Source organism: Euwallacea fornicatus, chromosome 17, assembly GCF_040115645.1.
Source record: "Euwallacea fornicatus isolate EFF26 chromosome 17, ASM4011564v1, whole genome shotgun sequence".
NCBI lineage: Eukaryota > Metazoa > Arthropoda > Insecta > Coleoptera > Curculionidae > Euwallacea > Euwallacea fornicatus.
In genome coordinates, this window is record NC_089557.1 from 470,013 (window position 1) to 488,661 (window position 18,649).

Genomic DNA, 18,649 nt, shown 5'->3' on the forward strand with positions numbered 1-18,649 from the left:
GAAATCGATCCCGCAACTTGGAAACTACGCTTCAGCAGTTGGGCAACGCGCGTCCGTGTTCGCCCAGCTTCGAGCCGCCCCACGGCTCGCTTCCCACTGAATCGTGCCGCTCGCCCATTGTGGGAACGACAATGAAGTCGGAAAATTGCCCACCTCTCATTGCCGAGGGCCAAAGGGCGGCCGATAACCCAAGCGGCGCCAGGATGCGCCTTTATGCGCCCTGCGAGGGCTCAAGTCAAAACCCGTAAAATCGACAGGGACCGCCGAGATGAGTTACTTCCCCGTGTGGACCGGCGACATCGTCGTCATCCCGAAGGAAATGGGCGGATGAAATTGGACAAAAAAATTTTCGTTCCCAAATGCCATAACGTCCCCTAGATGGCGCGAGTGGCGCATCTCGGCGGCCGAACGTTGAAACTGCTCCCACGTTTCGAGAGGGGGGGAGGGCTCCCCTCCATCGAACCAACGAACGTGTCCGGCGACTAGCCCCCCCCCCCTCACATTAGCGGGACACGTCATTATTCAATCGCGGACTTTAATTGCAATCATTCGCATGTTGCGAGGAACAAAACTCTTTCAGTAAAACAATGAAGGGCAATTTGGGGCTTTTCAACGGCGAGAAGGTTTGTTTCCACAATCCCCTTCCCAGATCCGATTAGGCAATTATGGAATTTCGGCCTTGTTCCTGATTAGCAATTTGCATGCTCGGTCTTAATCAAGGTACTTTCGATGGTTCGAATTGGAAAGGGCCCTTCGTCCGCGGCAGAAACATGAATAACCCCTCGCGCCCGGCACTTCTCTACAGGGGCCTCGCCCGAGGCCAGCAAAGACCAACGTCTGGGGAGACGAGTAAAATGCTCTTGACGATTTGAATTATTGATACCGTGTACCGCTGCATCTTGTATGAGGAGATGCGCGCCTCGGCCCTTTATGTTTTATGTAACGTCCAGGACGTTTATTAAGTTTTATTCAGGGCTTTCCGATACATCACCATTTTTTCTCCCCCGGGTCCGGTTTCTTGCGCCACCGGTCGGTGCAATGGCGCGTGTGTTTTCCAAAAACCGCCGTCGGTTCGCGGACGATGGCGCCCGGATCGACGCCGAACAACCATCCTACAGGTGTCGTTCGAATAAATTATTGACCCCCCCCCCCTCCCCCTTCCCCGCCGGTATATTTTTAGTGTTACGGGGATGTTCTGTCGCCGTAAAGAACCGCATCTACAGAGTCATGTCGTTTACGAGTTCGGAAGGAATCGCCTCGAGTCACGTAAGGCAATTCAATTTTATCCGTTTAATATTCAGTTTTTAAACGGCGAACGTCTTCCCCGGAGTTCATATTGGAACATTGGCCCTATGACATTAAGGTTGCGGTGTTTACTAACTCCGAGACGACGTACTAAATGTTTATGTTGTTTCGGGTTGCCCTCGTCGCATTTCCATATTTTAACTACTAATAAGCAGACGAGGGTCGGGAGTTTTACTACGGGCAAATCTCAACGTCGCACTGTGCCCATTCGACCTCGTGAGGAAGAGGAGGATGAGGAAGGGAAGGGGGGGAGAGAGAGAGAGAGGGAGAGAGAGGGAGAGAGAGGGAGAGAGAGAGAGAGAGAGAGACCCTCCGCGTCATCCAGACTAAACTTTTCTCGCCGCCTATATACGGATCTGGTGCTTAATAACTTTAATCTCGTCCGTAAGTGCTCCGAGCCAGACAAATGGCCTTCCAGACTGCGAGTCTAACGAACTATGCAACCTAAATGCTTCATTAGGGGGATCGATTTTCGCGGTGACGGCCCTGTTTTATAGGTTGTGGCGGGGAAAAAAAAATCTAGGATTCTTCGCCGGGCGAGAACCGCATTCATTTATTAATTTTTACGTGAGTCCCGGACGCGCCGGGAAATCGATTTTTTTTTATCCCGGCGCCTCCCTGTATATTTTACTGAACGTTCCGAACCCGCCCGGGATGGGGGCTCAGACGGGAACGCTGAACGGCGGCCGGTTCGCCCGCGGTACTCGTCGACGAGCAACGAATTGCGCAACCGTCAGAAGGAGGCGTCCGTCAATTGTTCTTCCCCGTACAGTGTTGCGACGGTTGTACAGGGTTAGGCGGACGCGCCGCGATCTCGGCGACCGATGCGAGACGCGCGGCCGCCTGAACTGGGGCAAGCTTGCGCAATTCCGAGCTCGATGAACCGATTTTTCAGAATTCGAAAAATCCCCACTGCTCCCGGGGACGTCCGGAGAAAACCGAAATTCCGAAAAAACGTTTGTTTACCGCGGTTATTAAAATGGGACGATTGACAGCGAGCGACACGTCGTAACCGTCACTTTTCCTCTTCTACACGGTGGTGATGTCACATTCGAAGTCGGACCTGCGGCCGTCCCCGACGTCGGTTCTTCCCGCGGGCGCCATCTTGGATTGGGACGGAAAAAGCGGCAATTAAGTAACCGGTAAAGAAGAGAACCATTTTCCAAAGTTTCGGTTTTTACGGGTACCTCCGGAACCAACGGGAACTTTCCAAACTTCAAGGGGGCATCTCACTGGGCACCCAATCGCGCGGCTTCGCCCCAATTTGGCCGACCCCGCAACTCTTACGGTTACCGAGATTCCGACGATGAGCGTCGAATCTGAATCACCCCCGTGTAATAACGCACGCGAACAATAGAAAGCTCAGTTTTTATCGTCCTGAGATAGAGTTATGTGACGTGCAATGTGTGCCGCCGGTATTAGTTTTCTTGTGCTTTCATCGGGACGAGGTTTCGTTATAAAAGTCCCTCAGTTTATGGGGCAATTAAAACGGCACAATGGAGCCAGTAGCGTAACTGATGCTCTCAGTCGGAGGTGCGGCGATCTCTTGACGATATGGCGAAGGCGAACGGTTTCAACGGTGGGGTCTCCGCTGCGTTGTTCGAGCGCCAGACCATCTATCGGCGCCCAGGGGAACTGCCGCGTGCCAGTGAACAAACGGGCCCCGCACTTCGCCCAGGGAACCACCAACGCCGTTCGGAACGTACGGGGGAAAGGAGTTAAGGCGAAATTTGTACGTTAGGCGATTTTGCGATTCACTTATTCGAGGGCGCGTTTCCCGCCACCGGTACGCTATCGAAGGTAGGGTCACTCGATACACAACATGTGTCCCCGGTATTAAATTTCTTGCGCTCTCAGCGGGACGAGGCTCCGCCGTAAAAGTTCCCCAGTTTATGGAGTAATTAAAACGAGACAATAGAGCCGCGCACCCCCTAAACGTCGCCCTTTACGGGCGACCGTTCTTTCGTATTGCGCTTTAAACTTTAATATGACTTTACTTCGGCATTTATTACCGCGATGTTGTATGCCGGAAACGATTCCTTCCCGTGTTGATTTAATCCAATCTTAACACAACAACCGGAGCGAAAGAAATCTATTATGTTGTAACGACTTTTTAATCCGGGCAGCTCTACTTTTGCCCCGCGGCCCGCAACAACACAACGTGAAAAATGAGGATCGGCACGAAGGGAAAATTGATGATGGAACATGCCGCCATGGTCCATTTGACGCGATTTATCCGACGAATGAATTTTAAGATAAATAAAGACGACGGAAGATTATTCACTCCTCCAAGTTCCAGTTTATGCGGGGGCGACTTCCACGGGCCGGTCCGAAATGTGTTCGTCGCCCGATCAATCATTCGTCATGTTTAAGGTTCGCCCCGACCTCCCGATGCCCGAAATAATGAGCCATGTCGGGGTGGTGGAGGTGGAGGGGGGAGGAGGAGGAGGAGGGGGGGGGGGCGATAATCCCCGGATTAACTGCCGCTTAATGAGGCTCAACAGGAAGAATCCTGCTGGGTGATAAATGAACCGATCCGAATGTACTTCGGCGTTGCAGGTGGAAACAATCAGAGCGACGAGGGATGGGAGTTTTCCAAACGAGCCCAATCGCTTCCGACTGTTATTAATCGCGGGGAGAAGCGAAATCAGAAAATAACGCGATATACGGTCTCGCCTGCGCGAGGCAATAAAGGGCACAATTATAACCGCGAAACAAACCTCCGACTGCAATATCCCTCAAATGAACCATGTGAACTCCGTACTTTGCCGGAGATATCGAACCCCCGGGGGGGCGGTGCACGGCTTGATAACCTTAAAACTTGCAGCCGGGAGTAGCAATAAGTGTTTTCTGTGTTGTTTGTTTACGATCTGTGCAAAATCTACATTCAAAGAAAGAACATTCCACGGAAAGTGGCCGAAGGAAACGGGGTCAAACAGTGTTTTTACTAAAAACCGAGTTCGGTCTGGTGAGATGGGGTGAGGGGTGAGGGGTGAGGGGGGTAGATAGATAGATAGATAGGAAGAGATCGTTGAATTTCCCGTGCACTTTCCGCTATACGCCAAAGATACTTTCCAATTTTAAATGAAACTGTGGAAAAATCGTAATGGCCGCGCTAAGCACGTATCCAACGGGTCCAATAAGGGCTGCCGCATCGTCCTCCCGTAAAAACGCTCAAAGATCGATTGCGGCCCTAAACACACACACACACACAGTCCATTTTTTCGTTCGACCCTTTACGTGATGACCACCGTGAAAAGCCCTTTATTACCGAAACTTCAATTGGACGGTGTTTGTGTGTGTGTGTGCGTGTGGGGGAGGGGAGGGGGGGGGGGGGTAACTTCTCGATCGATATTCGCGGAGATTTGTTGTCTTTGAAATGGTTCCTGAATTTGCGCACCCATCGTAAATCCTAAGGTCGGTCCGAGACCGGGGAGGAAACACCTTCTCACGGACTATCAAGAAAATGGGCCCCACTTCTGGTTCTGCGGTCTTTGTGGCTCAATGTGGGACGATCGATTAACGATGTATTGTTGCAACGGTTCGATTGTGTCGGCTTTAGATTGCACTTTAGAACCTAATTCGAGACATATATATATATATATATATATATACAGGGTGTCCCAAATCCGACGCGCCGTCGTTGCTATTTATTAAATGGTGGGAGTCACAGGGTCGGTTAGTTGAGGAAAAATGTGCCAAATGATTTTTGGTTCGCGAGTCATTGTGAAAATCCGGTCAAATTCAATTTTCTGAATAAATCGAAAACTGAAGGTCTTTCATCGAAACCTTCGGTACAGGAACTTCACTGTTTTCTCATGCCCGCAAACCGGTTAATTTCAAAATTTTATACGCCGCTCAGTTTTCGAGACGACGACAACAACTTGAATTTTTTTAATACGGACCTGTGCGTTTTTTGCTATTTTTGGAAGTTCTTCCCAACCCCTTTACGATGATGTAGCGCGAGATTGACGTTTTGGTAAAAAAAAAATCGTATTTTCATCTCAACGAGCTAGGCCGGTCCTGGGGTTTTAAGTGAAAAATGCTCCAACTTTATTTTTATTTAGTAGAGGCCTAGCAATCAGTGAAATGTTATTAATGTTGCTATTTGCCTAAAGTGGCCTGTCAAAATAATATTGCAATAAATTTTTCAAACTCCACGTGCGTCCGAATTTTAATATCAATCAAAATGCGGTTTTCAAGCGGGGAAAAACCAGATATGCTGATTGTTTACATTTATTTTATTTTTTTTTTAACTGAAACGTCAAAAAATTCCATCTTGCGACACGCCACTGTAAAGGGCTTACTAAGAACTTTAAAAAAATGGCCGAAAAACGTGCAGGTCCGTATTTAAGAAATTGTTGTCGTTATCTCAAAAACTGAGCAAGATTTTAAATTTTGAAGTTTTCCGGTTTGTGGACATGAGAAAACCATGCAGTTTTTGTGTCAAACGCTTTGATGGAAAACCCTTAGTTTTCGATTTATTTAGAAAATTAAATTTGACCGAATTTAGTTTTTTCACAAAAACTCACAAACTAAAAGCCATTTGGCAACGTTGCTCACAGTTCTTAGAAGAGAATGAAATTTGGCGCATTTTTTCTACTTCAGCCGACCCCGTAACTCTTACCGTTTCAGTAATAGCGATGACACAGCATATTGGATTTGGAACACCCTGTATATATATATATATATATATAAAATCAATTTCTCCCCTATATTGTCAGATTCATTAATAAATTTCCAATCTCCCGGATGGGAAAATGAGTCGAAACGAGGACCGTAAAGCAATTTTCTCGTCCAAAGAATGTCATTGCGGCAGCAACGTTTTTCGCTGATGGCGATCCGGCCTTAACGGGAAAACTAAGGAAATTTTAGCATGTACGCAAATGCATACATAGATGAGACATTTCCTTGCGATGTGCCTCGCCCGTTCCCCCTCCGACCGCGATGGAATCCCCCCCCCCCTCCCCCGGTGCCACACCAATGACTGCGGGGTTCCAACGGGGGAGGGGGCGTACGTCGGCTACCCCTTGCGTCTCACGTTCGGCTCGCACTACATCGCACCACATCTCACGAAACATGGAAGACTTACCCTTCGTATATCGTCTAGATTGTGAATCTCCGGCGACAGTCCTCCATGGACACACAGGAACTGTTGGTTCATGAGCGCCGCTAAGGGCAGGCAGTCGAACGCCTCCATGCAGGCGTCGTATACTCGTTCCGAGTATTTTATTTTACCTACACAAGAGAACAAAACGTAACGTCAGGCGGGGGGTCTCTGCAAACCGAGGACGTGTGTGTATTATTAATTAACGGGACGGCGAAATCTGGAACGGAAGGCGAAAAATCCCGTCAGGATTTCGCGATAAATCAATGGACGAAACGGGCCCGTTCATTTAAATAAAGTACACGGACAGGGCCGGATCGATATACGCCGTTTCGGGAGACGCGAAATGTGAATAATCCAGATTTACCGCCTCACGCTCCGCGTGGACCCTTTCCGGGCGGAGGTTTCAATTGCCGCCGACGACACGCACGACTCGGGAGGCGAGGGTTCCAGATGGCGCGACTCCCTTGGACCACGTTTCGCTCCCACCTCACCTCTTGTTTGGTTCGGCTTCGTTGCAGGCTTAGTTCCATTCCCGTTTTACTCCCCCTCATAAAAAAACCTTCTTCGTCCGTCAACTCGAAGCTGCCTGAAGCAGCCGTCCGAAGTTCGCGAGGCCCGCCCCGCGGCCCGACGAAACTCGCCCGGGCGGCTGAGAAACCGGAGGCGGAACTACGTCGCGGCGGGCGGAAGTCGGTCCCTCTGTCCGGCAACAAGTTCTCAGACGCAAACCGTCCCTCCGGCCACCTGCGGGGCCCCTTTCGGATCTGCAGCTCCCACCGTCCTTCGGGGACGTTTGTCCGAATTCGAGAGCGACCGCTCCCGGTTCGTCGGGGACCACTCCGGCCGTTGTTCCCCGATTCGAAGGGGGGCCCTTTGTGCACGTCGCCGATTCGGATTTGTCTCGATGATGAAAAGCGCGAAATCGCCGCCGCCGCCGGCGGGTGGGAAAATCCAATTGCCCCCGACGACTTAACCGACCCTCAAACTCTCCAATAATTAGACTCGGAAGTGACTCCCGAAACTTCAGGGCTCCGATCTAACTTTCGCTTGCCGCCGTCGATTTCCGATTCGAAACGTCGTCAGACGTATCGTTAATTGTTTCGCATGTTTAATTAGTGTTAATTGCTCCCGGGACAGGTTTCGGGTCGGGTCATACTTACATTCTTGTTTGAATGTGAAATATTCTGTTAGGTGCCGACACTCGTGGTTCCCTCGTAACAGAAATAATGTGGTCGGGTAACACAGCTTTAAAGCCCACAGGTACAGTACGCACTGCAAATTGAAAAAGAAAAAAAAAAAAAGAGGACAAAAAAAAGGACAAAAGAAAAAGGGAGGAAAATCACGACTTTCCGGCCGTGTCGGGATTGAAGACTCACCTCTATGCTAAAATAGCCTCTATCAACGTAATCACCGAGAAAAAGGTACTTTGTACTAGCGGGAGGTCCCCCCACTTCGAATAATTTCATAAGGTCATAAAACTGACCGTGTATATCTCCACAAACTGAAAAAGAAAGAGAAAAACCGCATTAATCATCATGTGCAGCAGTAAAATATCGAGCTATGCACGCACTTTGTTCGAAACTTTGTCCGAACTCCGTGTGTACTAATTAGAATGGGCATGTGGTAAATTTGCATATTTCCAAACAAGTTCCTTACGGTATCCGCGCATGAAATCGTATTTCTCCCCGTTAATTCCGTGATCAAACGCAATTCAATCTCGAACCCGGTTAATGCGGCAAACTTCGACGCCATAAGCGGCCAAGCGTTGGGAAAAAGTGCGACCCGGTAGCGGTTCCGGTCGCGTTCCGGCGGGCTGCGCAGACCGCCGCCTCGAGCTCGAGGCGCGCGCGAAAACTCCCCACCCCCTCCGCCGCTCCGACCTCTCGGGACACGGCGCAACTGCGGAAAACAGAAGTCTCCGACGGAAACCGCTTTTCAAGCCCCCCCCCCGCCCCGCGCAGAGTTCGCCGAGTGGGCGGTTCCGCGCGGGGCGCCCGGCGAAACAGATGTCATTCTCCCGAGTGGGACACCCTGTACGTTGCTGCACTTTTGGATTCCGCGTTCGATTTCGATGCGAGTTTATTGGCACGTCGGCGCTCTCGCAGCTGACAGTTTCCGAGCGATTGACCGTTGACAGTGACAGCGACAGACGTTCGCAGGATTGCGAATCGTCAACAAACGGAAACGCGTTCGGGAACCCCGTTTCGGCAGCGATTCACTAGACGATCGGTGCCGAGCTGCGCTCGGCGCCATCTACGGGGCGTCGACGGAGGCGGAGCCCGCCCGAACGTCGAAATTTAATAATTTCCGATGGAACCTTGCTACTGATTTGATGTGTTACGAGACTACATCGAAACAGAGCGAAATTTCACGTTTAATTATTTATACTAAATTTGCGTGGTTTCCGGGTAATTTTGTATTGCAAATTAGCGCATGGGCGGCGCATCCCTAATTCTAACCCAGTTCCAATTTATAACGTGGATGCGACGGACACACCCATGGAAACGGACAAGTAGAGATGACAACGTGTCTTTTTCTGAATAATAAATAAAAACACAACATTATCCCCATTTGCCTGTTTCCATAGAAACTTGTAAAGAAATCGAACGCAGAATCCAAAAATGCAATAATATATAGGGCGTTCCATTAAAAAAAAAAAAAAAATTCTTTATTGTATCGTTTTTTGACAGGTCCTGTATAAAAGGAAAATATTTTCGAAATTTGCCTCCTAAAGTAGCGTGTAAAACTGCACAAAGGATTTTTGAGAAAAATCCCGAATGAGGCCGTACGCGTCTGACCCGCGCTCAGCGCACGACCCGGTATGTGACACCTCAAATCTCACGATTTTTGACATATTTACAAATATTGCGTGCGTCATAGTTCGACGGTGGAGCTCTACAAACGTACCACGAAGACAATACGACCGATGTGGTCAGTGGCGGACATCGATTTTTTCATTGTCATGGACTGTCTCGGTCCATTGATTTATTGCGTTTACGGTCGACATTTTTCGTGGAAAATGAGGCACACTGAAGAAGGACGATGCCGAGTTTCGTCGATTTATGTGAAATATGGGAAAAACGCTTCGAAAGGTTTTTGTTATTATTTTTTTATTTTCTAAACAGAAAAAGCGTTTATTTTTCGGGCCTAGGGGAGCGCATGCTCTTGTGCAACCTAACAGGAATACACGTGGCGGGAAGGCGTTTGAGAAGACTGAAAAAAAAAATGCGAAAGACAAAATTTTTGAAAAATCAAAAAGGCAAAAAAAAAAACAAATGCAAAAAACGAAATCTCTAAAAAATCAAAAAAGCAAAAAACACAATTTTTCAAAATCAAAAAACAAAAAAAAAGCAAAAACTAAATTTAAAAAAAATCAAAAAATCAAAGAAAAAATTTCGAAAAAAAAGTAAGGAGGGATCGGTGAATCCCAAAGTAATATGGGCAAAATCCTAGTGCCTTTTTGCACATTTGAAGTTTGCAAACGAATCAAGTTAGAGGCCTATTACACGAAGTCTCAAAGAAGGAACCAAATGGAAGCTTGCAAGTTTGCAGCTGTGCAAAAACGGACAGATATTCATGTTCGAAACAGATCAAGATTCTGTAACTGCACGTCAAATCGCTTCAGGGATAATTCAAATTTCTAAAAAAAAAAAAAAAAAAAAAAAAAAAAAAATTATGGGCAGATGATCGGGGGGGCATTCTCTGAGAAATTCAAAGATATTTCCCACCTTTCCAAATTCGAGGAAAAATGCTTTGTTCCCTAGATAGAAGATGATAAAAGTTTTTCACGAAACTGACTAAAAGCGACGCCACTGCCTGCTCCTAATCTCCTCCTCATTGACAGCCGGACTCCTTCGAAAAAACACCAGGACTATTTTTTTTTTGTTGAATCGCCCCCATCAACCACGCGATTTCGCAAACCTTTCGGGCTTCCCCCATCGCATAACTGTGTAATCTGACGCTTCGAAATGGCCCCATGGGAAATAGTCCGGGGGGTTCGAGTTTGGGGATCTAGCCGGCCCTAAGTGAGGTGCGCCACGACCAACCCGGCGAACTCCGCAAGTTTCCATTGAAAATTCGCGTGAAACCCCACTAAAATCCCCTGGTGCTCCGTCGTGCACGAACTACAGGGCGTTTCTGGGTGCCAGTGGTGCGTCTGCGAGGACTTGGGGAAGCGACCGTTCGGAAGAGTTGCGATAAACTGCGCCTGCAAGCCTTTCCGACAGAAATATCGGTCCAATTAGCTAATCACCCGCAATTCCAGCTGAAGTGTTTAACGAAAATTGGTGTTGAAAATTACCTTCAAGTGCTTCGTATGGATTTTCTTCGGCCCATGCACGATTGTTATGCAAATTTCTCTTATTGCTTTTCTCGGGAAATTTGCTTCATCGGTGAAAAGAATCAACGACGGTAGCTGGGAAATTTGCACCAACGTGTGCAGAAGCCCCTGGCAAAGGGAAATCCTCAGGGACAAATCGGCAGGAAGAGGAACCCGAACGCGTCGTAGGTGGTACGGGGACAACGCACCTTTCCTAAAGTCGTCGAAGGACCGGGCGTTCTTAGATTTTCTCGGAGAATAGCCCCCTAAATTGTTGCCCAACATTTCGGGGGCACCCTGTGTGTCGTCGAATTCGCAGCAAAACGCAGAATTTGAGTATGTACAGAAATAATGCGTAATTGCTCCTCAAAAAACGCAACGTTGGGTCGGCGCGCGTTCGCCGAACGCCCCGTATAAAGCCGCTGGTCATTTTGAAAAACTGCATGAACTCCGAAGCACTTTTCGTTAAGAAAAAATGTCTACTTCACCACACCGAAAAGTTAGAGGGGGGAGGGAGTTTTCGCGCGAACACCCTGTATATTTTCGATGGCGGTCGCCTGTCCGCCGAGTCGCGTCAGCGTCTTACGGACCCAAGGGAGGGTTGACACTTAACCAAAACCGATCATTCCTCAGGGGGGTTTAAAAGACTTTTAGGGCGAAATTTAGCGGGTTTTTGTGCATGCAAAACTCGATCTCACCAGTGGCGGGTAACTCCGGACTACGCCGCGGCGCGAAATTAACGCGCAATTCGCGCTGGTAGCGTGAAATTACTCCTCTGTCACTCGCAAAACTCTTTTCTCACTTTTTCGCATATTTCATTCACGAAAAAATAACGGTAGAGCTGCGTTCCCAAATTCGCCGTACGATATTCGGCTTGGGGACGTCGTTTTCAAGAAAGTTGCTATTAAAAACAATTCTTTTGCTGGACAGAAGTATGGACGACCGTGTGGCGTCGCCGCTTGTTGGACATTTTACACGAAATACGTCACAGAAAAAGCATTTTTTTGGCGTTACACGGTCCAAACGTCACGTGGTGGCCGCAACCAAAGAGACGTTGCAAACACGTTGAAGATCGGCCGAGGGGCCGTGTCCGAAATTTTATCGAAATTCGGGGACACAAAAGGCGGTCTAACACCTGGACGTCCGGGAAAAGCGAATGCCGCCACCGATCGAGGGATTAGAGAAACGTCATCTGCAGGTCCTCCAGGATTACGAGGCAAAAAGTCACTAACAACAGTGACGTCAACATAACCGATGGCACTGCACACGGTCGGTCGGGCGAAATGGAACTGGTAGGAAGAGTTGCACCGAAGAAGCCTCGAAGCTCTCAGGAGATCGGAGGAGCCAGACTTGAAGCTATTCAGGAACGTCCGTTCTGGCCCCCTTCAAAGCGGAGGAACGTCCCCTTCGATGATGAAACCAAAGTCAATATTCCCATTCTGGGAGAAGTTCAGTTCCTCGACCTGCGGGGATCAGGTCGGGTCCCGACCATCGAAAACCAACAGTGAAACGCGGTGGCGGCAGCACGGGGAGGTTCTCCTCTGTCCGGCGTTGGACCGCTGGTGAAAGTTGACGGAGTTACGGATCGATTTCAATGTAAATCATCCTCATCCTTGAGGACCACATGCAGCCGTTTGCCGATGAAGATACGCCCTTACTTCGGCGCTTCCAGCAGGACGACGACCCTAAACATTCATCCCCGTCGGCTGAACGATAACGACATCCCCGTGTTGGAGTGGCCGTCCCAGTTGCCGGATCTCAACCCAATTGAGCATCTCTGGGAACACTTAAAGCGAAAAATCCGAGACAGGAACGTGTCCAATCGGGACGAGTTCTGGAACGTCCTGCAGGAAGGATGGACGAAGATTCCCATTTTCCGTTTGGGTGAGGGTTTAATCGATTCCGCGAACCGTCGATGTCAGGCCGTTATCGACTCGAAGGGATGTGCCGCAAGGAGTGTTAAAAAAATTTCAAGTTTTGCATTGATCATAATGGATTCCACGAAGTGTCCCGTTCTCGTGTCCGGCATTATTTATTGTTTTTATTTATTTTTTTGCATTCGCCGAAACGACCTGATCTGTTTTTGTTTACAATGTTGTTAAACACGTTTATTTTTCGATAATCGACCATTTCGATGTGAAGCCACGATGCATTTCAAGCTTTCGCCCGCAAACGTGCCACATCCGTGCCCCCGAAGGGACCTCTTGACACCTTCGGACGTGTCCGAATGTTGGTCAAAAACTCATCTTTTTTTTTTTTTCAAGATAGAGAAATCGTCATTTCACGGTCCGTCCATCTAATCCCTTCAAGATCGAAGGGTGCACAACAAGCCGGGGTAGCAAACCGAGCAAAAGATGACGCGAGCCCAGAAATAATAAGAGACGAGGGTTTGCTTTTCGTGTTTGTTTGGGACGAAGCTCATGGGAAAACGAAAAACCGACTGTCTTCAAACGAGCAGGCTTTTTCCCAGAGGGGCCTTGGGGGGTCCATTTCGCCGAGTTGCCCCTTTCGATACATCTTTATGGCCCGAACCGGGGAGGTGGAACTCTCCCATTCGCCCCACTTATCTAATACATATTTCATCAACTCGCAAACGGGCTCAACGTGAACTTTCAGTTTGCAGATCGATCGCTAACCGGAAGTGTAAATTCTGACCGAAATTTCGTAACGCCGATGGTAATTCGTACGTCGACGCCGAACGTGGCCCCAAGACCACAATCGAACGGTCAATCGGGGCGAACGTCGAATAATTTCGAAAAATCCGACGCAGGGTCAACGAATGATCGACCAACGGCGAAATGGCAACATCGCAAAACTCCTCGAGTTCAATCGATCCGTGACAGCGACGTCAAGTGTCCGTCAAACGTGCTGTCAAATCGATCGAGAAGGTTCGGATTCCGCCCATCTCACACGGCTCTTGTGCGAAATCGCGACGACGAAATCTGCGTGCGGTCCAAGCGAAATCTAACCGATCTAAGTGGACACTCGCCCGTTGCCGATGACATTTGTACGAAGTGACACGTTAAGTCTGTCATCAGTCTATCGAACAGGCGACAGATTGATGTCAAATTGCAGTTTACGTCTGTTGGCGACAGATGTGTCACGTTAAAATTTGCGAAATGGTGCAGCACATGTTGGCGACGACCTCCTTGATCATCTGACTAGATGATCAAGGAGGTGCCCGTGAAATTGGGGTATTTAAGTTTGCATCGAAGCTGTTTGCAATCAGGATTTCAAGTTAATCCGGGTTAGTTCGGGCCAATCCCGAATGGTGGCACGTCAAAATCCAAAGCTGGTCGAAGTATGTGAGAGATCCGGGAAAGGAAGTTCTTGTGAAATCTGCTTATCCCGGGCTCGCTCTGAAGGGTTTCTTAAGTTCGAGAACGTTCAGCGTCAAAGTTCATCCGATTCTGGTGAAAGCTCGCTGGGAGGGAGGGCGGGGCGGAGGCAGGGAGGGTGAGGAAGGGAGAGGGGGTAAGAGAGAAAGAGGGAGGAGGTAAGAGAGAAAGAGAGGGAGGGGAGTGCGAAAACATTCGATGACATAATGAAAAGGTCTGATCACGTGAGTTTAGTGACATTCGACCGGCATACAAACCTGAATTCGGCATCTCAAACGGTTCCCGAGATATCGTCAAAAAACTGAGAAAAACAAACTGTTTTCTTGACACTTTGTATCTCGGAAGCGGCGCGTTTGCGGACCCGCGTGGACAGGAACTTTTTTTTTGTTGTAACGAGCCCAATGCGCACGCCTCTTCGTTTTCCGACACGCGTTACGAAACACCCTGTATCCCTAAGTTCAAGAAAGTTCTACGTCAAAGTCTGTCCGACTCTGGTGGAATTTAAATGGCCGGGTGAGAGAGAGAGAGAGAGAGAGAGTAAGACAAAGGGGGAGAAAGAGGGTGAGACAGAATGAGAATGAGACAGAGGGGGAGAGAGAGAGTGAGACAAAGGGGAAGAGAGAGATAAAAAGAAAGGTAGAGGGAAGGAGACAGAGAAAGACATAGGGAAGGAGAGAGCAAGACAGAGAGGGAGAGAGAAATTTATGCGAAATCAGTTGGCCACATAATAGGAAGGCTCGATCACGTGACTTTAGTAAAACCAAACGTGTACGTAAAGTCACATTATAACTTTCCCCCTTGCACAAGTGAAAAAAAGAGATTTGTCAAGGGGCCTCTCTACGTATTGTCGGGGTGGAAAGTGGCACTTTTCCCCCCTGATAGTGTAAGGGTATCTATTGTTTTCTTTGGTTTTATCTGAATGATTGTTGTTGTTGGTCTCTGCGGCCGCATCATCCGCAAAGCGCGAGCGTGGCCGATCGATGCGGTGGCCGGGTGGTGGCCCTGCGTCGGCATTCATTCGGTCACGGCCGTTGCTCCATTTTCCGCACTCTTTCTCTCCTTTTCTCTTTCACTACCTCCTCCTCCGCTTCTTCGGCCATTCAAGCTTACCGCCGGTTTTACATCATTCACTCCCCACAGCTATCTGTCCCGTTATTCGAATTTGTTTCTCGATTTTGCCGCCATCCCCCAAGGGGGACCGAACGTTTCACCCAAAAAAAAAAAAAAATTCTCTTTCGCCTCCCCCCGTTACGTCGTTCCAGAAACCCAGAGAAATGTCGGACGAAGTCGCGACGGTGAAGCTTAAATCCCTCGACAGCTTCCGGTCTGCGAGCCGGACGATTTGACGAGCACCTGTCGATTGGGTTTTACGAAAAATTGATTAAAAAATCAAATTTTACCGCCCCTGGTCGGTGCGGTTAAGTTCTCCGAACGCGCCCGTTGAAGGATGCGTGACAACCGGACTGTCAAACTTCATATAGAGTTTTGACGGCGCCGCCACCTTGAGCTGTCACATTTCGCGGTTGAAAGTGACTTTCGACAGCTCGCGACGAATCAAATTCTAATGTTTGGTAAGTGGACTGGAAAATGCTCGTTGTATTGACAGAAACTTGGCAACGCATTGAGGCGTAAGTTTTACGATGTGTCGAGCAATAATTCTATTATTGAGAGGTTTCATTACCGGCGTTATTATTAGATTTTTGCCGCACTCGAAGTGCAATAAATTTTTGAACATGGAGCGACCGCGACAGTGAAACTGGAAATCGAACCAACTTTCGTTGGGAAGCGGCGAGAATGTGCCTCGCCAGCCTTGAAATGCCCGTCGCCTCCGCAACCTGCCCCTATTGCGTGGGTATTGAAATTCAGGGCGAAGAAGTCAATGTCGAAGGGTAACGAAATCAGCGTGAGGGGACAGGACATGCGAGCCTGCGGGACTTGAGGAAAAACCGAAGTAGCCGCGGAGGACATCGGGGTTGTTGCAAGAAAATGCGACAGGGAGGGGAAAAATCGAGTAGAGAAATGGGAAAAACTATTTAAAACAAGGAAAAAAAGGGAAAAAAAAGAAGAAAAAAAGAAAAAAACTTTAAAAAAAAAGGAAAAAAAGGGAAAAAAAGAAAAAAACTTTAAAAAAAAAGGAAAAAAAGGGAAAAAAAAGAAGAAAAAAGAAAAAACTTTTAAAAAAAGGAAAAAAAAGGGAAAAAAGGAAAAAAAAGGGAAAAAAGGAAAAAAAAGGGAAAAAAGGAAAAAAAAAGGGAGAAAAAGGGAAAAACAAGGCAAAAAAAGAAAAACAAGAAAAAAAAATGGAAAAAAATGTGAAGATCCTTTATGACACATAACGTTTTCCTCATTGTCATGAGCCACGGGACCCTTTCCGGAGTTTCGCGTTCGGCCCTACGCGATCCCCCCCATGAAATACGTCACGGCCAAACACACACACACACACACACACACGCACGCACGCACTCACACGCACAAATCATTTTCCGCGAACGCAGAATTAGATCTAAAGGAGCTTTCAATGAACGCTCAACACATTTCAATTTTCATCCGTTAATGACAACGAAACGGAGCCTTTGTATCGGATATCTGCGTGAATATCTGCCTCAATTCTATATACCAGGCAGGGAGAAAGGACAGATAAGGGAGAAACGGGACAATAGGTGCTTCTAAAAAGGAATGCTGTGTCATTAGCCGGGCCCGTTCGAAGCGATTCCCAAACGAAGACGGCAATGGGTTAATGGGATAAGCCAAAACGGAATGGGAGGGGGGAGGAGGAGGAGGAGGAGGAGGATGTGAGGGGGGGGGATTACCGCACGTGTACTTGCGAAGAAAATTTAGTAATTGGAAAGTACAGTTTTCCACTCGTTTTGCACTGTCTAATCCTCCTCCCCCCCTCCCGCCAAATCCGGCCGCGTAGAGCCCCGTTTTCGACGCTTGAGCCAAAACTCCCACACAAACTTTCGGCATTAACTTTACGTTGACAAATGCACGGGAGTAACTCTCGGCTCCCCCAATGTACTTTGCTCGCGGTGCCCCCTGGATGTTTATCGAAGACGTTAACTAACGTATCCGACGCGGCAACGTCAAAGCGCGAACCAGAAGTTGATTAATATTTTGATTATGCAACGTGGAACACGATCGATCATGTAGTTACAATGATGTTGGATTTGGGGAATTCGTAACGTTCAGGTGGGTCAGATTCAGGCACAGTGCCAAGCCCCAATCGATACGTATCGCAGGTTGTGTTGGGGGAGCAGCTCGGCGTTACACGTAACAGGTGATCCGAGAGCTGACCGGGTCAGAGTCGAGAATTCGGAATAATGTACCCGGTATTGCGGTCCCTAACAAGCAACCGGATTTTCGGGTTAACGTTTTGGTTAAAATCGAGAGTGACGAGGAAAGGCCCGCGCTCGGCCCCGTAAAATTGTCGGCGCACTAGGCCCCGAAGCGGCCGTCGCCATGGCAACTAGTAACGTCTCCGTTTGAAAGCTGTCGCGTCGGGCACGGGAAAAACGCGGGCCCGTCCAGAAAACAACCGTTTCGGACGGGAAGTCGGAACGGACACGTTTCGGGGAAAGTGTCAATTTAGAACGCAGCCGGCAGCAGTTCTGCATTGTCGGAGTGCGCGAGCGGCGGATCGCCTCGCACAGCTGCGTCCGAAAATGATCGGTTTCGGTCCGCCGGGCTCGAGATTTCAGAAATGTCGCCGCTTTTCGGGCGTCATTTTTTTTCCAGCGGCGTCGCGCGAAATTCGCCTTGGGGGGGGTGCGATTCGCACAAAATTCGACCGTTTCGTCGCACTCGGTCTCATCGTCCTCGGTGAAATTTCCCACTTTCGTGTCTCGTAAATTAATTTTTCTCTCTTTATGGCTGAAACGTTGTTCGATGCTTATCAAATAACACTTTCTTTATTCGCTGACCTCGTAAATTCGAGCCGCCTCGCGTGCATTCTTATCGTTGTCTGCATTTGCGTTTAGCCAGTTTTTTCAGTTATTAACTGGGAGCAGACACGCCCCGAGTAAAGCGCGATGAGAAGCCAATTTGGCCGTCAAAATAAAAATTTATTCGCTTTTATCCCGCGAACGGGAAGAGGCCGCTCCGGATTACACGAACTTCCATTTAAATCCAATTTCAACTTTAATGCAGGAAAATTCGTTTTGTGTGCGATGCACCTTGCTGGCTTCTTCCAACTTGAAGAGCCCTTTTTCTGTATTGTGCAAGGTGATAAATCAATACAGCCTCCCTTTCGCCCTTAATTTACTCAGGGAGGTCGATAGTTGCCGAATTTATTCCCTTTGCCACTGGAGCAGAGGACAGGGGCGGCGCGGGGCCCCACCTGACCCCGGCTTTGACATCGTACCTCTGAACTGCGAACAGTAAATCGGGCGTCTTGGCGCGATTTAAATAATTGAACGCGGTACCCCTCGTGCAGGGGAACTTTGCCGCGAAGGGAGGGAGGGATCGCGCACGGAACGACCCCGCCGCCGTTCCCCGGGGAAGTCCGGAGGTGTCCCGCGGATCCCCGCTCGTGGGCGTTTTGGAGCCTCTGATCTTTGCACGTGCGAAATTGCGCAAGAA

At 48.7% G+C, this 18,649-nt stretch overlaps 1 protein-coding gene across 8 annotated transcripts in view; it reads right to left on the reverse strand.

Annotated features, from left to right (window-relative positions):
* Positions 1 to 18,649, reverse strand: part of LOC136344557 (serine/threonine-protein phosphatase 2B catalytic subunit 2-like) — a 46,557-nt gene that overhangs the window by 18,916 nt on the left and 8,992 nt on the right. For all 8 annotated transcript variants that reach the window (XM_066292120.1, XM_066292119.1, XM_066292117.1 and 5 more), the window contains exons 3-5: positions 7,792 to 7,916; positions 7,576 to 7,687; positions 6,398 to 6,543 (exon numbers count right to left, since the gene is read on the reverse strand). In XM_066292120.1, coding sequence (XP_066148217.1) covers positions 6,398 to 6,543; positions 7,576 to 7,687; positions 7,792 to 7,916 — 383 coding nt within the window. The remainder of the gene's footprint in view (positions 1 to 6,397; positions 6,544 to 7,575; positions 7,688 to 7,791; positions 7,917 to 18,649) is intronic.